Source organism: Hydra viridissima, unplaced genomic scaffold (genome assembly GCF_058129835.1).
Source record: "Hydra viridissima isolate aposymbiotic clone 2 unplaced genomic scaffold, HvirCarnegie_v1 scaffold_1, whole genome shotgun sequence".
Taxonomy (NCBI): Eukaryota; Metazoa; Cnidaria; class Hydrozoa; order Anthoathecata; family Hydridae; genus Hydra; species Hydra viridissima.
The window spans coordinates 28,568,118-28,584,519 of NW_028324300.1; the positions used below are offsets into that span (position 1 = coordinate 28,568,118).

The window sequence follows — 16,402 nt, forward strand, 5'->3', positions numbered from 1 at the left end:
AAATTCAATATTCTAGCAAGATATAAGCAATATACCATTAAAAACTGTATAAAATGTGAAAACTTTACAAATCATAAAAAATAAAAATGCAAATTTGATAGTTTAATAACTTTAAAAAGTTTAAGAAAATGTAAAAAGTTGTTAGTTTTTTTTTTTCTTTAACTTCTTGAGCTCACTACATGATTGCAAACTAGTCCCTAGAACATTGTCCTTGTTAAAGTTATCAATTAAATTATCTTTTAAAAAAACACTTTCAAGGAGCTTGTCCTAGGAACTAGTTGCTAGGTCAAGTTTCTTATTATGTGTTTCTGATTCTTCAAATGAGGTTATTTTGTTTTTCTCAGCCTCTTCACTTGTAAAAGAATTCTTGCAATTTAATGTCATCTTGGATACTCCATCATTGGATACTCCATCATACATTAACAATTCTTGGTTCTAATAAGAACGAAATTTTTAAAAAGGTTTTTTGGAGTCTCACTATTGTCTTAGTAAATAGTTACACGTTTTTCAAATGTATGACAGTAATTCAAAACTTTGAAAACACAAAATTGTTTTTAGTAATAAGAAACGTTTAGAAATTTTGGATTTAACTTATTTTACCTGAGAATTTGGTTGCAGTTTTTCAATTTCCAATATCACAGCTTCCTTTTGCTTGGATGACAAGGTGTTCTCCATTGATTCAATAAACTGCAAATAAAACATTGCTTAGGAGTTAAAACCGAAAAAATTTGCACAAAAAACTTTTTTTTTAACTTTATTAAGAATAAATTTAAAAAATGTATTTTCATTTTATTCGGAATAAATTTACTTTTACGGACATATGTTACGTTAATAATTAGTATATTGTTCAGTTACCCTTTCTAATTCAGGTCGTTCCGATGGTTCTCCGCTCCATGCAGAATGAATAAATGAAATTGTAATTGTTGCATCTATTGATTTTGTTTGGTAGAGATTTTTTACATCATACAATATTGGTCTGATGCCTTTGCATAAAGCTTCAGTTAGTAAGTGATCCTTTAAAAATGGAAGTACGTTTTGCCAAGGTGATGACAGATCTGATAAAACTTCGTAAGCAGAAATAGCCCAAGAAAATATATTGGTTTTCTTCGATGGAGTTTTTACGTACCAGAACAGATTTCTGGTGCAGTATACGATTAAGTCATTCCTTTTGTCGGAAAAGAAGTTGCAGTTTCTTTTAGGAGCAACATTCCATCAAAATCAGCTACCTTAACTGATATTTCATTTAAACTTCCGGATACAAGTAAGTTGCTCGGTTTAAAGTCACGATGGACAACTCCATTGTTGTGTAAATAAATCAATCCTTTGGTGGCTTGGAATATATAGTTTGATCTCTCTTTAAAGTTAAAATAAGTATTGTCATTAAATATTGATAAAAGTGATGACAGGTTGTGTACTTTTTCCCCGTCGACATTAACGCGGCAATATTCAAAGAGTAGCGCTGACGGTTTTGTACTAAAACCGCAAAACTTTACTACGTTATCATTTTCCAGTTTTCTTAATACATGAGCGATATCCATGATCTTTTTTTTCGAAACTTGCCTCTTAAACGCTTTCACAGCAACTGTATTTTTTCTTATATTGTGAATGTATACGATTGCGGATGTGCCTTCGCCTACTATCATTGATGGATTTAATGGCAAATCGTATACATTAAGATGAGCTATTTCTTCTTCCAGTTTTTTTATTGACAAGGGTAAAAATGATGCCATGTTTAGCTGTAAATTAGAGTAAAGTGATATTATAAGTTCTTAAAAATCTTAAATTTTTTTAAAATCTCGAAAATATGTTCAGAAACTATTATCGTTTAGAAAATATAGTTATTTTTAAAAACGAGTTTCGTGTAGAAATTATTAATACATAGTAAATTAAAATATCTAAAAACTCCTCAACTCTATCTTTTTACTATTTTTACGAATCTGTATAAAATGAATGTGGGCAACTATTTATTTATGCTCTATGACGATTTATATTGTTTTGTAAAGTTCGTTTTAAAAAACCACCGCTAAAATGACATGTTTCTGCTTCTTTATAGGTTCGCCCAAAAATAACTAAATCAAGAATACGGTTGTGATAAAGTCGATAATTACTTCGATGAGTGGCAAAGCCAAAAAGCATAATTATCAAATTTCGCTAAAACTTTACTCGTTGTTAACTAACTTAAAAATAACAAAACTGTACTGTAATGAATTCGTGAAATTATCAATATATTAAGAACTGTAATATTTGTAACAAAATGAGCTTACAGAAATTCTAAAGTTTCCTTATATTTGTGAAACATTTTTCAATTAATGCCTGTAATCAATAATGGTATAATATCTTACCTGGGTAATATTTTCGTCTTTGATTTAAAAATAATGGAGATTCAATTTCATAGGATTACAAACCAATAAAAGAAGAAAAAAATTTTTTTTTTTTTTTTATATATTGTTTTTCGTTTTGAAACGGTTTTAAAACGCTTAGTATGTCACGTTTCGAATTTTTTAATCTTATGAATAAAATAGCTTGCATTGCGTTTTTAAACCCGTTTGCAACGCGTTGGAAACCCATTTTATATAATTCGTAAATTTAGATTATAACAATAATGATAAATAGATAATATATAATAATAATAAAATAGATAATATATAATAGTTAGATAGCAACGATAAAGATGGCAATAAATCGTAATTTAGATAATAACGGATAATTTGGATAAAACAAAATAAAAATTCTTATAAAGAATGTTACAATACTCAGTTCACAGCAAATAATGATTTACTAATAAAATACAAGAATATCATTAGAAATAAATTAATCACAATATAAAATTAGAGTTTCACAAAGTTTATATTGTAACAGTTAAATCAGAATTTTTATTTTAAAAATTTTTAGGTAAAATAAATAATATATTCACAAAGAAAAATATATAGAGGTTAAAGAATGATATTAACCAGAACTATTCAGGAAGAAATGGTGAAGTCCCTTAAAAACAGATTCTTGGACTTACGGATAAAACCTGTTGTTAGGACGTTCGGGAGGGTATTCCAAAAAATGTAGTTATAAGTGACTGACCTTAGGTTATCTCGACACGTTGTCATATTATTAAAACAGTTCTGAAAAAAGGTTGGAAGGATATCGTATATTTGTTCACAGCTAAATGGACAATTTAAAAACTGATTTAAGTTAAAAAGGGAAAAACTTAGGATGTCATTACGAAAATTATTGTGCATAAATTCGTACTGCCCTATTTTGAAATGCAACGGTTTTAGAAAAACATGCGGTTTTAGATGTCCCCAAACTTGACAAACATATTGTAAATGGGATGAGTGTTATATGAATAGTAAAGATTTATATTTAACTTTAAGTCGATCTTATACTAACATTCCGTTGGCTTAATTTGAGAATAAGATCATTTAAGTGTGTTTTGAATGAAAATTTCTCACCTATCACAACACCGAGTTATATCACTAGATAAAGTTTTTCAGCCATTTATTCTAAAGTTCATGTTTTTAGGAGAAATAAAATATAGTTTTCGTAATAAAGTTAGTATGTTACATTTTAAATATTAAATTTCCATAAAAAAAGATCAGTAATAAAGTTAGTTAATCTTTGGTATTAAGAGAAAAAAATCCTATAAAGAACAGCTAGTATAGGCCAAGGACGGGCACACATGAGAGCTCCATTCCTTTTTTTCATGTTACAATTAGTCGCACCATAATTACAAATAATTGCATCAAGTCACTCATATTTAAGAAAATATAGTTAAGAGAAAGAATGTTACTATAAAATTTAGAAAATTGTATTTGATAAAAAATATAACATTTATTTGCTGATGGTGCCCAGCAGTGTAAATGTGCGCGGACTTTTTATTTTATTTAATAATTTTTTTGTTTTAACCTAAATTAAAATAACAAAATATCAAGATTTTATGAAATGTTAATATCCCAAGATTGAGTGAAAAATGTTCTTAAATGTGAATTAAAAATACGGATGTAAATTTTCAATCGCAGCCAGAAGAGGATCCACATATCCCCATCGTTAATATTGGCGAATGATAATAAACAATCAAAATCAGTCCTAAAAATGAAAAAATTAGTAAAATTCAGTATACGTATTTTCTCCTTTTTTCTAGTTTATTCTCTGTTATCAAAAAATCATGAAAAAATGAACAATTGTAAATTAAAAACAAAATATCATCAAGTTAGCGCAAAAATCAAAAATCGAGTTTTCATGTTTTTCTATGGCCGATGATATTGACACCCTAGACATAAATTCCAAAATGGAGTTAATTTTCTTGGGATAGAGGGGGAAATTATCCCAGAGAAAATAACCCTTTTTGGACATTGAGGCCAGGAATTAATTCATTCCTCAAAAATTGGGGATGATTGTCCAGGGGATAATGATATAAATTCCTCGATTTACGGAGGAGAAGCAACAAAAAAACATTTAAAATAAAAAAATTAATCTATTTTGCACAGTTTTCAAATTCAATACAGAGTAAGAGAGATCTCTAAATATATAAAAATCGATTTTATATAAATTATGCAGGCATTAGGTGACTTCTGCATTGGAACTTTTAATGAAGTAACATTTTGTGGGAATAAACTCGCAAGCAAAAAAAAAGTTGTTTTTTTAAGAGTCTGTTTATAACTACACATGAACAAAAAGTAGTTACAAAAGGCCGGGTGAATAAAAATGAGCAATTGCTTTTACTCAGTAATTGGTCAGCTTTACGTGAATAAAAACTTCAACCAATTTTTTAAAGTTTTTATTCACGTAAAATTGAGCAATTACTGAGTGAATTGCTTACATTTACGTGAATAAAAGTATCAGAAAAACTGCTGAAGTTTTTGTTCACGTAAAGCTGACCAATTACTGAGTAAAAGCAACTGCTCATTTTTATTCACACGGGCTAAAGTTTTATCATAACTGAGTAAAACCATCATAAATTTGTTTCTAGATTTAAGAAATTTTAAGAAAATAGAAATTTGTGACTTAAAAACAAAGAACTTTCAGCTAATTCTAAATCTTTTATTGTCCCGAGTTTTGCTTGCAGTAAGATTGAACAATATCTTACTTAAGAAAGTTTTTCATAATATGATTACTCCATTTCTTTTAAACTTATTTCACTTAAAAAGTGAAATAAGTTTAAAATCACAAGGTTACACACCACTAGATTGTAAAGAAAACTTTATACAATAAAGTTACACGTTGTTTTTTTTTAATAAGAAACTAAGCAAATGGGTTAGTACTAGCAAGTTTCTTATTTTAAGGGTACTTTTTTTCAATTCTATTACTAAAAGTTTAATAAGAGTTTCTTAAGGGTTTCAAAACTTTTTCTTTTTTCTTTAATTTCGAGTTTTTCGATTGCGCGTAAAAATTAATTACCAATTGAATTGTTGTTCTCCATTGTAGATAATATTTGTTTTAACTTCGTGTTATGTTGATATTTGGGTAAAAAATTATGAAAATTCCTCTTAACAAAATAAGGTTATTATCGAAAAGTAACTCAGTACTAATAAGTTTTTTAAGATTTTTGGATTTCTAGTACTAGTTTCTTTTAAACATGTTTCTTATAAAAAAAACGTGTAAACTAAGTAAATTAATGCAGCTGTAATTAATAAAATGCGCTTTCTACTTTACTTTAAATTTAAAAAGACTTAGAAAACTTGTAGATATTTTCATTTTGAAGTTTAGTTGATAATAAGTTGGGGATTTATGGACTCTACTTATATATTGTCTACTTTTAACAACTCTCGATTAACTTTATCAATATGTATTTCGTGTTAATATGAATGTTACAAAAACACATTTTAGACAAAACTATTTTCTCTCCAATAAAAGGTTTGGTGTGACAAAACACTTCGATAGCGACGAAAAAGACGTTTTTTTCACGTTTGGTGTTTCATTTATCAATCAACCAGTTTCATATCTAAAAAAAATTATTTTTCTGTGATACTTATGAGTTGCTCAAAAATATATTTTCTACTTTAACAGTGGAATGTTTTCATTGCGAGCCGTTGTGAAACGGATTTGAAACGCGTTGCAAACCAGTTTCAAGCGATAAGCAAATATTATTACGTTTTTAAATTTAGCAAAATTCGAAATTCAATTGAGCGTTTCAAAACCGTTTCAAAACGAAAAATAGGAATATAAAAGTTATTTTCGCTCAAACTTTTTTAAATCAACTTTACCAGGTATTTCATTTACTATCCCGACTGAAATGAATAACGAATTTAAACAATTTTCTTTGAAAATGACTTAGGAATAATTATGTTACGAACATGAATCATTTCACATCAAAACGACTAAACTTTTATAATAAAGAAACTACCCAGTAAACACGCTTTAGTTGGTCCAACTGACGGGCCAGTATTGGCTACAGTTGGCTAACTGTTGGCATTTCTTGCCAACCATTAACCGACTGTATACCGCGTGTTTTTGAATCGTAAAAGTTTCCCGTAAGTTTGTAAATGTATATTATAAATATATTCACTTAGACCATGCGACTAATTATTAAAATTATTCAAATAGATTCATTCAATGATTAAAACTATTCAATAGAGTTAGTTTAGTTTGAAGCTTTTTATCATTTTTTTTTCTTTCAAACGCTTTTTCTACCCTTTAATTAAACTTTTAAATTCAAACTCTCGTACACCTCTTAATATAACCGTTACGCTGGTAAGTAGAAATATTTTACATTTATCCATTAGTGACACATTCAGATATAATTTTTGACATTGGTTGAGTTTTTAATTTATTTTTATGATGACACCATTGTTGTATTTGTATAAGATATTTTAGCTCTATTTTAACTATTATCAAAAGTTTAAATACAGCTAAAATGTATATGTGCGTGTATAGTAGTATGTTTATGTGTGTATTTCTGTATGTATATGTATGTATGTTTGTGTGTATATATATATATATATATATATATATATATATATATATATATATATATATATATATATATATATATATATATATACAGAGTGTCTGCCAGATCAGGGGAATTCAGGGAAAAGTCAGGGAAATCAGATATCTGCAAAAAATCTAGGATAATCAAGGAAATTAGGTTGAATTTTAAAAAAATCAGGGAGAAATCAGGGAAAATGGCTCTTCATCAAACTTACATAACTTAAATAAGTTGTACATAGTACATGTAATATAAAAGTTTATTTGGCAGATAGTTTTATGAACTTCACTTGCATCAAGCGAATCTTGAATCTTCACTTGCAAAAATGTAAACAATTATACAACCCATTAAATGTATCAATACTTGATACATTTAGTGTGGGTTGTATTATTGTTTACATTTTTGCAGTTGAAGAGCATTTTTCTAAACGAATCTAGGTCAATTTTTGTGAAGTTGAATTTGGGTAACTTTAAATTAAATCAAGGAAAACAGGTAGAAGATCAGGAAAGTATCAGGGAAAAGTCAGAGAAATCCACCTAAAAATATTGGCAGACATCCCTATGTATTTTGTATATATTGCATATAATATATGCCATATACAATATTGACATAATATATGCAGTATATAAATAAATGGTATATGCAATTGCATATACAATATGACATATACATTTCATATTAAGCATATATCACATTTATATTATATTATATATATATATGTATATATATATATATATATATATATATATATATATATATATATATATATATATATATATATATATATATATATATATATATATATATTCATATAATGCATATAATTATAGCATTTTATTAAAAGGGACTTCGACTTCTGAAAACTATGAGAAAACTGTTCAAAATTTTGGGGATCAGGAAAGTAAGGTTTTGGATAAACTATTTGTTTTTTTGTTTTTTTTTTGTTTGTTTTACTACTTGTTATACATTGTATATGTGTTACGCATACATACATTGATTAAGATGCTGATATATTGACAAAGGAAAACTATTTATATTTTTTGTAAAAAAAATTAACTTGTGTTTTAATTAAAGTCATAAATGGATGAAGGCTTTAAAAAAATACATATTTCATGTTACAAAAATACACATTTCTACTTTTTTATGCAGATAAAGGTTTTAAATAACGCTCTTTTCCATGGCCTTAATAACACAGCACAAAAATGTGCTAGAATACCATTTTTACAGCAATCAATTCACCTACAGGGATAAATAACATGAATGTTTAAAATTGTAACTCCAAATATTTGAGTTCCATAACACCTTTATCCATGTATGTCTTCAATTTAAAAACTAGATTGTGTTTTTGAAACCAGTTTTCCAATAAGATTCAAATGCAATCAAATATTATTTAATTATTTATGTATGTTTATAGAGAAGTTAGCAGCTTTGGAGTTAAGATTAACAGAACTGGAGCAAAAAAATAAGCTTTTAGAAGTTCAAAGTTTTTTGGATAATGAAGATATTGTTGTTCCCCTGGCCTTCCAATGGAAAGTAAGGAAGATTTGGAGAGGTTTAACCTTATGATACAGATGAAATCTGAGATGGCTCTCTATAAAGTTTGAAATTATTTTTTGTATTATAATGTTTCTAGCAGTCTTCAGGTTGCGTTTAAACTAGTAACTATTATTTTATAAGATCAAAGATAAGCTTTTTTATAAGTCTTATAATTGTAATTTATCAAAGGTAATTTAATAATACCTTAGTTATATTATACCGCATTACATTTTCATTTACCTTTGAAAAAATAGTTTAAATAAAAAAGTTGTAATATGTAGCATTATTTGTTTTTAGGTCAAATATCTGCGTTCTATTGGCGGTAAAGTTGAACGTCCAAAATACATATGATGTGTGTTGGGAGCCATGTTTTTCAAAAATTTTAGCGTTTTATGTAATTTAAACGGATCTTCAAGTAAGATGATAGCTACTGGAATGGGCAAGGTTAAGTTGCGATGTTATCATTTTGTGTTAAAGTGCTTTCTATGTAAGTATTACTAGTTATGTAAATTTTTAGTCTATTAAAGTCAACTGTATTTTTATATTTACAAAAATATGTTTACAACACTAAGAAAGAATATAATATGTTAGTACTTATGACAATTACCAGTGTTGTCATTAGTTGTAAATTTGTAAGATATTATATTCTCCCTTGGTGACTTGAACTTATTATCATATGCACATATTTTTAAAACTGCTAACCAGTTAATGTAATTTTTGATTTGCAAAGTATACGTATAAGAGCTTAAAAATAACTTAAAAATAATTTATATTTAAACAAAAAATAAATTGAGTTTTTAAATTTATTTTCATTTTATTCTTTTAGCAGCAGTAAGAATTCAGTATCTTAATTCCAAGGATAAAGATATTTACCCGATGGTTTCAAGATGGTTTCAGGGTGCAAATGATCAAGGAGATGGGCGAATAAATAGACAGACGAAAAGCAAGGTTATAAAAAATCAGTTGCAGTTAATCAATGAAAAGAATATTTAGCTATTATTTTCTTTTGAAAATTTATAAAAGCTTATTTTTCTTGATTTTATTTATAAATCTAATTTTTCTTAATTATTATTAATAATTATCTAATAAATCGCCACGTTTTTAAATATTAGCGTTTTACAATATTGTTTTTAATTAAAGTTGCCAATATTAGTTTCAAACCTTTAATAATATTAACTACAATAATAGAATATTTTTAGTTCTTTATTTGTAAATATTTTTCTTTAATGGTCTGGAAATAAAAGTGTAATGATAAAAAATTTGTTCTTTTTTTTGTATTCAACTAAGTTATCTATAAATAATACAATATTTTGTGTCGACAGTAGTACTGTTTGGTAAAGTCTGATATACAAACAATCACTATTAGATAGAAAATTAAATATGAAAAAGTAAAGTTATACTTTGTTATTAAGCAATATTCAAAACATGATTTATAACTTTTGCACTTTCAATTTAAACGCAAAAGTGAATTTAAGAAATCGCGAAAAAAAATCATATAGTTGGGCCGGTAATGGTACCAACTGTTAGCCAACTGTTTTATTACTGTTGGGCCGTTAATGGCAAACAATTGTTTAAAAACAGTTGGCTAAGTGTTGGTAAAAGTGTTACGTTTTTTTCACGGTACCAACTAAATAGCCGACTGTTGGCCCAACTGTAGCTAATAGTTGGTTATTAGGATCGGGCCAACTACTTACCAACTGTTCGATGTTTACTGGGTATATGTCACACTATTTTTAATATTGGTACCAGTCGCTCAAACATTTGAGTTAGAACTACTCAAAAAATTTCTCTCAACTCCCAATACCTTCGGAAATATCTTTTGTCAAAGATTAAACTTCTTTAGGATCATTCTTAAAATTGGTATCGTGGACTTTCAATATTGTTAATAAAATGGGTTCTATTGAAAAACAAATACTCTAGGAATGTAAGTAAGGGTTTTGTGATACAAGGAAATCCTTAAAATTCTTTTCAAATGAAATTCTCAGCAAAGTTACCAAGAATAATGCATTCATTATTCTCAAGCGCGTTCTTTAAATCTTTCAAATAACTTGCATGACTTTTGGCTATATAGAAATGAGAAGTTAATCCATAGATAGCTGTTATGAGACTTTTATATTCATCTTATTCATTTAATTTATTTTTCCATCATTCTAAATTGTAGGACATGGGAAGGCGGAGAGGGATGTTACCACCTTCAAAATGCAGTGTTATTATTTTTTTAAATGAATATAGTCATTTAAGTGAGATGAAAAGTTAGTTGCTATATCAGTTGCCACCCACTCACTGATTATTCTTTTTATGAGTAAGTGTGTGGCAACTGCTTTAAGTTAGTTAATTGGGCTTCTACACAGTTCTCCAATTCCTTAATACCTGTGCATATTTAAAATATCAGATAGAAAAAGTTAAGAGATTTTTTTTAAATAATATTCATGAACAACTACAAAATTTTTATAAAAGGGCGGATGCATAACGTAACAGTTGAAAAAATTGAAAATGCAAAGGAGTTTTCTCAATGGGGGAAGGGAAGTTCCCCATCCATATCCCTCTCATTTTGACCTAATGCAAATGTTTTTTGTAAAAATACACCTCGAATAGGAAAGTGCTCCATCTTCCCATGGACTACTTTAAAATTTGATTAGTGGTGATAAGTACAGATGCACACTCAATATGTCCCCCCAGTATCAAAGTTAACTAGCCACTTAGAACTAAGATCCCAAAAGTAATATCCTAAGAATAGCAGTGATCAGCTGAAAAATTATTTCTTTTCAAGTGTTTCTTTTAATGAATATTTTCTGATTCTTTTTACAAAAAAATAGCTAAAACCATTTTCTTGACAAACTTTGATTCTTTACGACAATCTTTTCATCTTACTTTCTTTTTATTACTAAATAAGGAGAAGCGTGTTTTATTAAGGATGGAAAATGGGATGGAAAGTAAATAACATTTCACTTTCATTGTTCATAAACAGAATGTCCATACATTGCAGTAGTACAACACATTCAAAAAAAGTACTAAAACATGAAAATACTTGAGCAGTGATATGGGACGTATTGATGATTCTTCGCTTCAGCATGTATTGATGAAGCAAGTTTTTAATGTCTGAAACGTTTCAATACTTAAAAAATACCTTAAGTGCATGTTACATGCATGGAAAAATTTAAAGATAGCATGGGTGCCTATTCGGAAAAATGGTGTTTGTTGCATTATTTATTAATGCAACGAACTATTTGTAGAAGCTTCTTGTTTTATAGGATGCGTTTCTCGCAACAGCTTCTTGTTTTTAAAGTATGCGATTTTTGTAACTTCTTCCCTTAATAAATATTCACTTCTTGATTTAAAGCAAACTGTTTTACTTGTATTACTTTAGTTAACTATTTGAGATTAAAAAGTAGTTAAACAGTAGTAAACATTTTTATCAAGATGTATTGAACGTCATTATCAGGTATAATACACTGAGAGCAAGGTGGGAGACTATACTTGGAGGATAATACTTGAAAGCCCATACAATTACAGGGAAAATAAAAAAAAAACATAAATTTCTGAACTTTTTTACATATATTTATTTTTTTTACAACAATTGTTTGTGTTAAATAGTACTCTTGTAAAAAAAACTTTAAGTTTATAATCAAGAAATAAAAGTTTCAGTATTACATTCTTTGGAGGGTATAAAAAAAACTTGGGTGTGAACTTTCTTTTTTAAGTTTGTAATGTGGAAGAAAAAACAATCAGATATGCTAAACTTTGACTCAAAATTCCTGTTGACCAGCGTAATAGGCAATTTAGAACTGTCAAGTAGGTCAATTTACTTTAAATATTTAGGAAAACTTTAAAAACTTAAGAAGCAGGACATATCGAAAACCGAAAGTCAATAAGTGACAATACCTGTAATCTTCAAAAATGGTTAACTTATTTGTAGGCTTTTTGAGACGTGTGCTCAATAGTTTCTACATAACAGTTCTGCGATTGACTAGTAAACATTTTTAGAAATTAAGCTGCGATTTCACAGCTTAAAGCTTTAGTCGTGAACAGTTAGGTACAGAGTGACAAGGCACAAAATGTTTACTATATCAGAGCTTAATCACACGGATAGGCACAGTCCTGAAGAAACCTTAGCGATTCTGGGTTTTTTAATACTTCAATGTCTTTTTTAGAATTTTCAACCAAAACTCAATGATTTAACAATAGTATTTTATTTGAAATAGTTGAAGTCCACTTTGGCGGTTTTCAACAGCTTTCCAAAACGCCCAAGCTTTGACAAGGAATATTTACGGAATATATACAATTTTCAACAGTTTTCCAAAACGCCCAAGTTTTGGCAAGGAATATTTTAGGAAATGTGTTAAGTTGCGAGCTGAAAGTTAAACCTAATTTAAGTAGGAAAAAAATAATCTAATACAGGGTCGATTTTAAAAATATTTAACCACTTGCTGTTTCGTAATTAAAGAAAACAAAATTATTAGGCACAATTTTTTTTGAAGCAGGGAATAGAGAATAGGGGGTTTACCACGGCGATCTTTACTTTAGGCCTAGGCACCGTGCAAACAATATCTGATTAAATTCGTTTTAAAACTCTTGTACGCAGCTATATAATTTCGATGTTTTGGATTATTTTCACGTATTAAACGTACACTTTAAAATTATAAGATGAGATTACAATGGCATTAACTTGCTACATAAGTTTTATTGCTACATAAATTTTATTGTTCGAATCTTCGAATTTGGCCACACCGCAAAAATTACATGCAACTTGATGTGGTTTCTATTCTCTCAAGATTATGGATTATATATAACGCTATATAAAACAATTGAAGTGGTACTTCAAAAAACTGTATTTAAATAATATACAATATAAACTAATGATTTTTTAAAAAAAGCTACGAACAATTAGCAAACAACTGAGAGATTTTTTTCTTTTACATTTGTATTAAACTTGTATGTGGAAACCACCGTAAGAAACAAATTCACGTGAAGTTTCGAGTTTGTCATAGTATAAAAGCTACAATGAATTTGAAATAATTTCACTCATAGTTACTTCGCAAAAAAAAGCTGCAATAAAAATTTCTAAAAACTCAAGGTTGGTAATTACTTTTCATTTAATGTAATTTTCATAAAACAACATAATAGTGCTTGTAAAGTAAATTGAAGTCATCTTTTACTATCTCCATCTTTTAGAATGAATGGTAGTCATAAAACACCTGTCAAAAGAATATTCTCCTCAACTAACACAGGTATTTAGTAAAATAATTAAGTAAAAAAACACAATTCTTATATTTGAATTAAATTTAAAATTTTTCTAATACTAAAATACAATACAGTATAATTTTATGCAACAACAAGTATACAGATCTGTTGGAATCTCCAGACGAACAGAGCCTCACTTTTCCTTTGTCCCCTTCATTTCATTCTTCTTTCATACAAACACCAAAACAGAATTCTCTTTGTAAGTCCTCAACCACAGCTGCTGAGGTAAATAAAATGTACCCATACAATTGTTATTTTAAACCAATTTTTCAAACTGGTTCTTCTTTCTTTTACACTTTTAAAGATTAAATCACTTTGGTTTTTATAGAAGTGCTTTTGCTCCCAAAAGATGGATGATGCCACGAAAAAACCTGAGGATGCCACCAAAAAGTTGGAGGAGGCAAACAACAAAATAACAAGTCTTGAGAAAAAACTTAACGTGTAAGCATTCTAAAAATTATTTGCTTTTTACATTTTTTCAATTTTTCAAACAAAAAAATTTTGGCTTGAAAAATTACTAGATTTAAAAATCAAAAAACCTAGATTTCATTTTTTAAAAAACAAAAACTTAAAAAAAATAATTTGCATTAACTTTAAGAGAGAGACAGAGAGAGAGAAACTTACCTTATTACAGCTTTACTTAACAGATTTTTTTGTTTGTTTAGATTAATTTCACAGTTGACGAAAACTAATGAAAATGTAGCTGCAAGCAGTTTGCTTGATGAGTATATAAAAGATTACCCAGACAAAATAAAAGATGAGATTTTGGGGCAAGCTGCAAAAGCAGCTTCAAGACATGTACTTGAACTGGCATTGCTAAATATATTTTTTACAAATGAAGAAATGTCACAGATTTGTTATAACAAAAAAAGTGCTGCATTTAAACCTTTAGACGACAATAAAATTAATCAACTCAAAGAGGTTGTTTTCATCATCAAACCGCCAATTGAAAATGAAAATAAAACAAAACTTTGGAAAGAAATTTTTCAAAAAATCATAACTAAGTGCAGGTTTGTTCGGTTTAAGAACGCAACAGCCTGCACTAAGTTTGGTGTATTTTTAATTTTATTTAAATACTTTACATTTATAGAAATCTTTCTTTCCGAAGTACTGTAAACCTTTTTGAATTAGTTCTAGTATTTCGTCTTAGTTTTTAAATGCAGCAGACTGTTAATAAACACTTAATTAAATAAAGACAAGTCTTTAAATTGTCTTCATTTAAAAAAGTATATTTTGCAATGCCTAATGATTTACTTATTTACTTTAATAAAATGTTACATAAACTTAGTTTCTTTCTCTTTTTTGAATCTACCCAATACTTCGGGAATATGCAGGAAACTTATTTAGTAGATTTAAATAAACGTTCAATAAATGTCGGCAAGTCATTAGGATACAACTTATTTTGCTTAAACATTTCAATTTTAATGTAAAAGTAACTAGACGATTACTTTTTAAATATTAAAAAAAAATTCATCTTTACCCTACCGTTCTTTTACTTGGTGATAAGAACTAAGAAACATAAAACTTGTTACTAAATATTCAAATTCAGAAAAAAAAAAAAATGATCGTTAGGTTCCGAATGTTCTTCGCTATCCCAACGTTTTATAAGTAATGTAAGTAATTGCAACTTAAAACAGAAAATGTGATTTTGTTTTATTAACTTGAACATTTATAAAAGCATTATTAATATTGAAAAGGAGCAACAAAACTACGTATTCATTAAGCTTGCGATAATGTTACAGTTATATGGCAATGGTGTCATAAAGAAATTACAGACCAAAAGTCAAGTCAGTAAAAAATTTATACCAATATATTATAGCTAGCATTTCGCACAGCATAGAACTGATAACCTTTTGCACCGATAGGAGATTTTCAAAATAAAATCTTTCAGAGATTTTCTAAATTTTTTTTTTTTTATGATGGCTAAATGGTATAAATTTTAATATTGAACGTTTCTAAGTTTCTTAAAATTGAGTAGTACGATGTTGAATTACAGGAGTTCGGCCACGAGAAAAGAAATGGTACACTATATTAGATGCTTATTTTATTAGCTTAAAAAAACAACTACCATACCAATAAAAGTGCGTCACATTTGTCTGATTTACGATATAAAAGTGCCTCACATTTGTCTGATTAGTTGTTCACTTCTGTGAGCAAATTACGAGGAAAATTTTTCTTAAATTATGAAGATTTAAACTATAGAATATTAGAAATTAACAAAAATATCGTGCTTGATTAACATACTTCAACAGTCTTGAGTTTCTTTGGAACAAACTCGCATGGTTTACCATTTAAGCTTTTACGTTGCGTAATGACGTAACTTACACAGCTGCAACTTCTGTAATTAAAGTAAGTTGTAAATCTGGAGTAAATCTATCAAAATACAAATCAGAATTGAAAAAAAAACTATAACAAGATAAAAAAGAAAAATTAGAAAAAAAAAAAAAAAACCCGGATCCGGATAAGAAAAATTTCCGAACAACATAATTTAAGTAAAATAGCTGTGTAAACAGTTAACCGGATCCACTCTCAGCAGTTGTTATATCATGATTAAAATGCGTTATTTGCATTTTAAAAGGTATAAGTTTATACGGATCCACTTCTGGATGCGCTTAAATTTTTGGTCGCGCTTAGCTACTGTGTAAGTATAAAATGGTTGCGCTTATCGTAAAATGTGAATCGTATATATATATATATATATATATA

At 28.0% G+C, this 16,402-nt stretch overlaps 1 protein-coding gene and 1 long non-coding RNA gene across 2 annotated transcripts; one reads left to right on the forward strand and one right to left on the reverse strand.

Moving 5' to 3' along the window:
- Window positions 1–1,154: 1,154 nt before the first annotated feature.
- LOC149894338 (putative cyclin-dependent kinase 8) lies at window positions 1,155–16,030 on the reverse strand. Its single transcript, XM_090078036.1, has 2 exons — window positions 15,941–16,030; window positions 1,155–1,736 (listed from the first exon to the last, which is right to left on the reverse strand). The coding sequence occupies exon 2, from the start codon at window positions 1,728–1,730 to the stop codon at window positions 1,155–1,157; it is 576 nt and encodes a 191-aa protein (XP_089934162.1). The 5' UTR covers window positions 1,731–1,736; window positions 15,941–16,030.
- On the forward strand, window positions 6,469–8,434 carry LOC149894339 (uncharacterized). Its single transcript, XR_016449351.1, has 3 exons — window positions 6,469–6,681; window positions 7,750–7,820; window positions 8,334–8,434. It is a non-coding gene; the product is annotated as an uncharacterized LOC149894339 (long non-coding RNA).
- Window positions 16,031–16,402: the final 372 nt, after the last annotated feature.

Bases quoted from the DNA above. Each gene is read 5' to 3' on its own strand.
- LOC149894338 (XM_090078036.1), bottom strand. From the start codon at position 1,730: ATGGCATCATTTTTACCCTTGTCAATAAAAAAACTGGAAGAAGAAATA.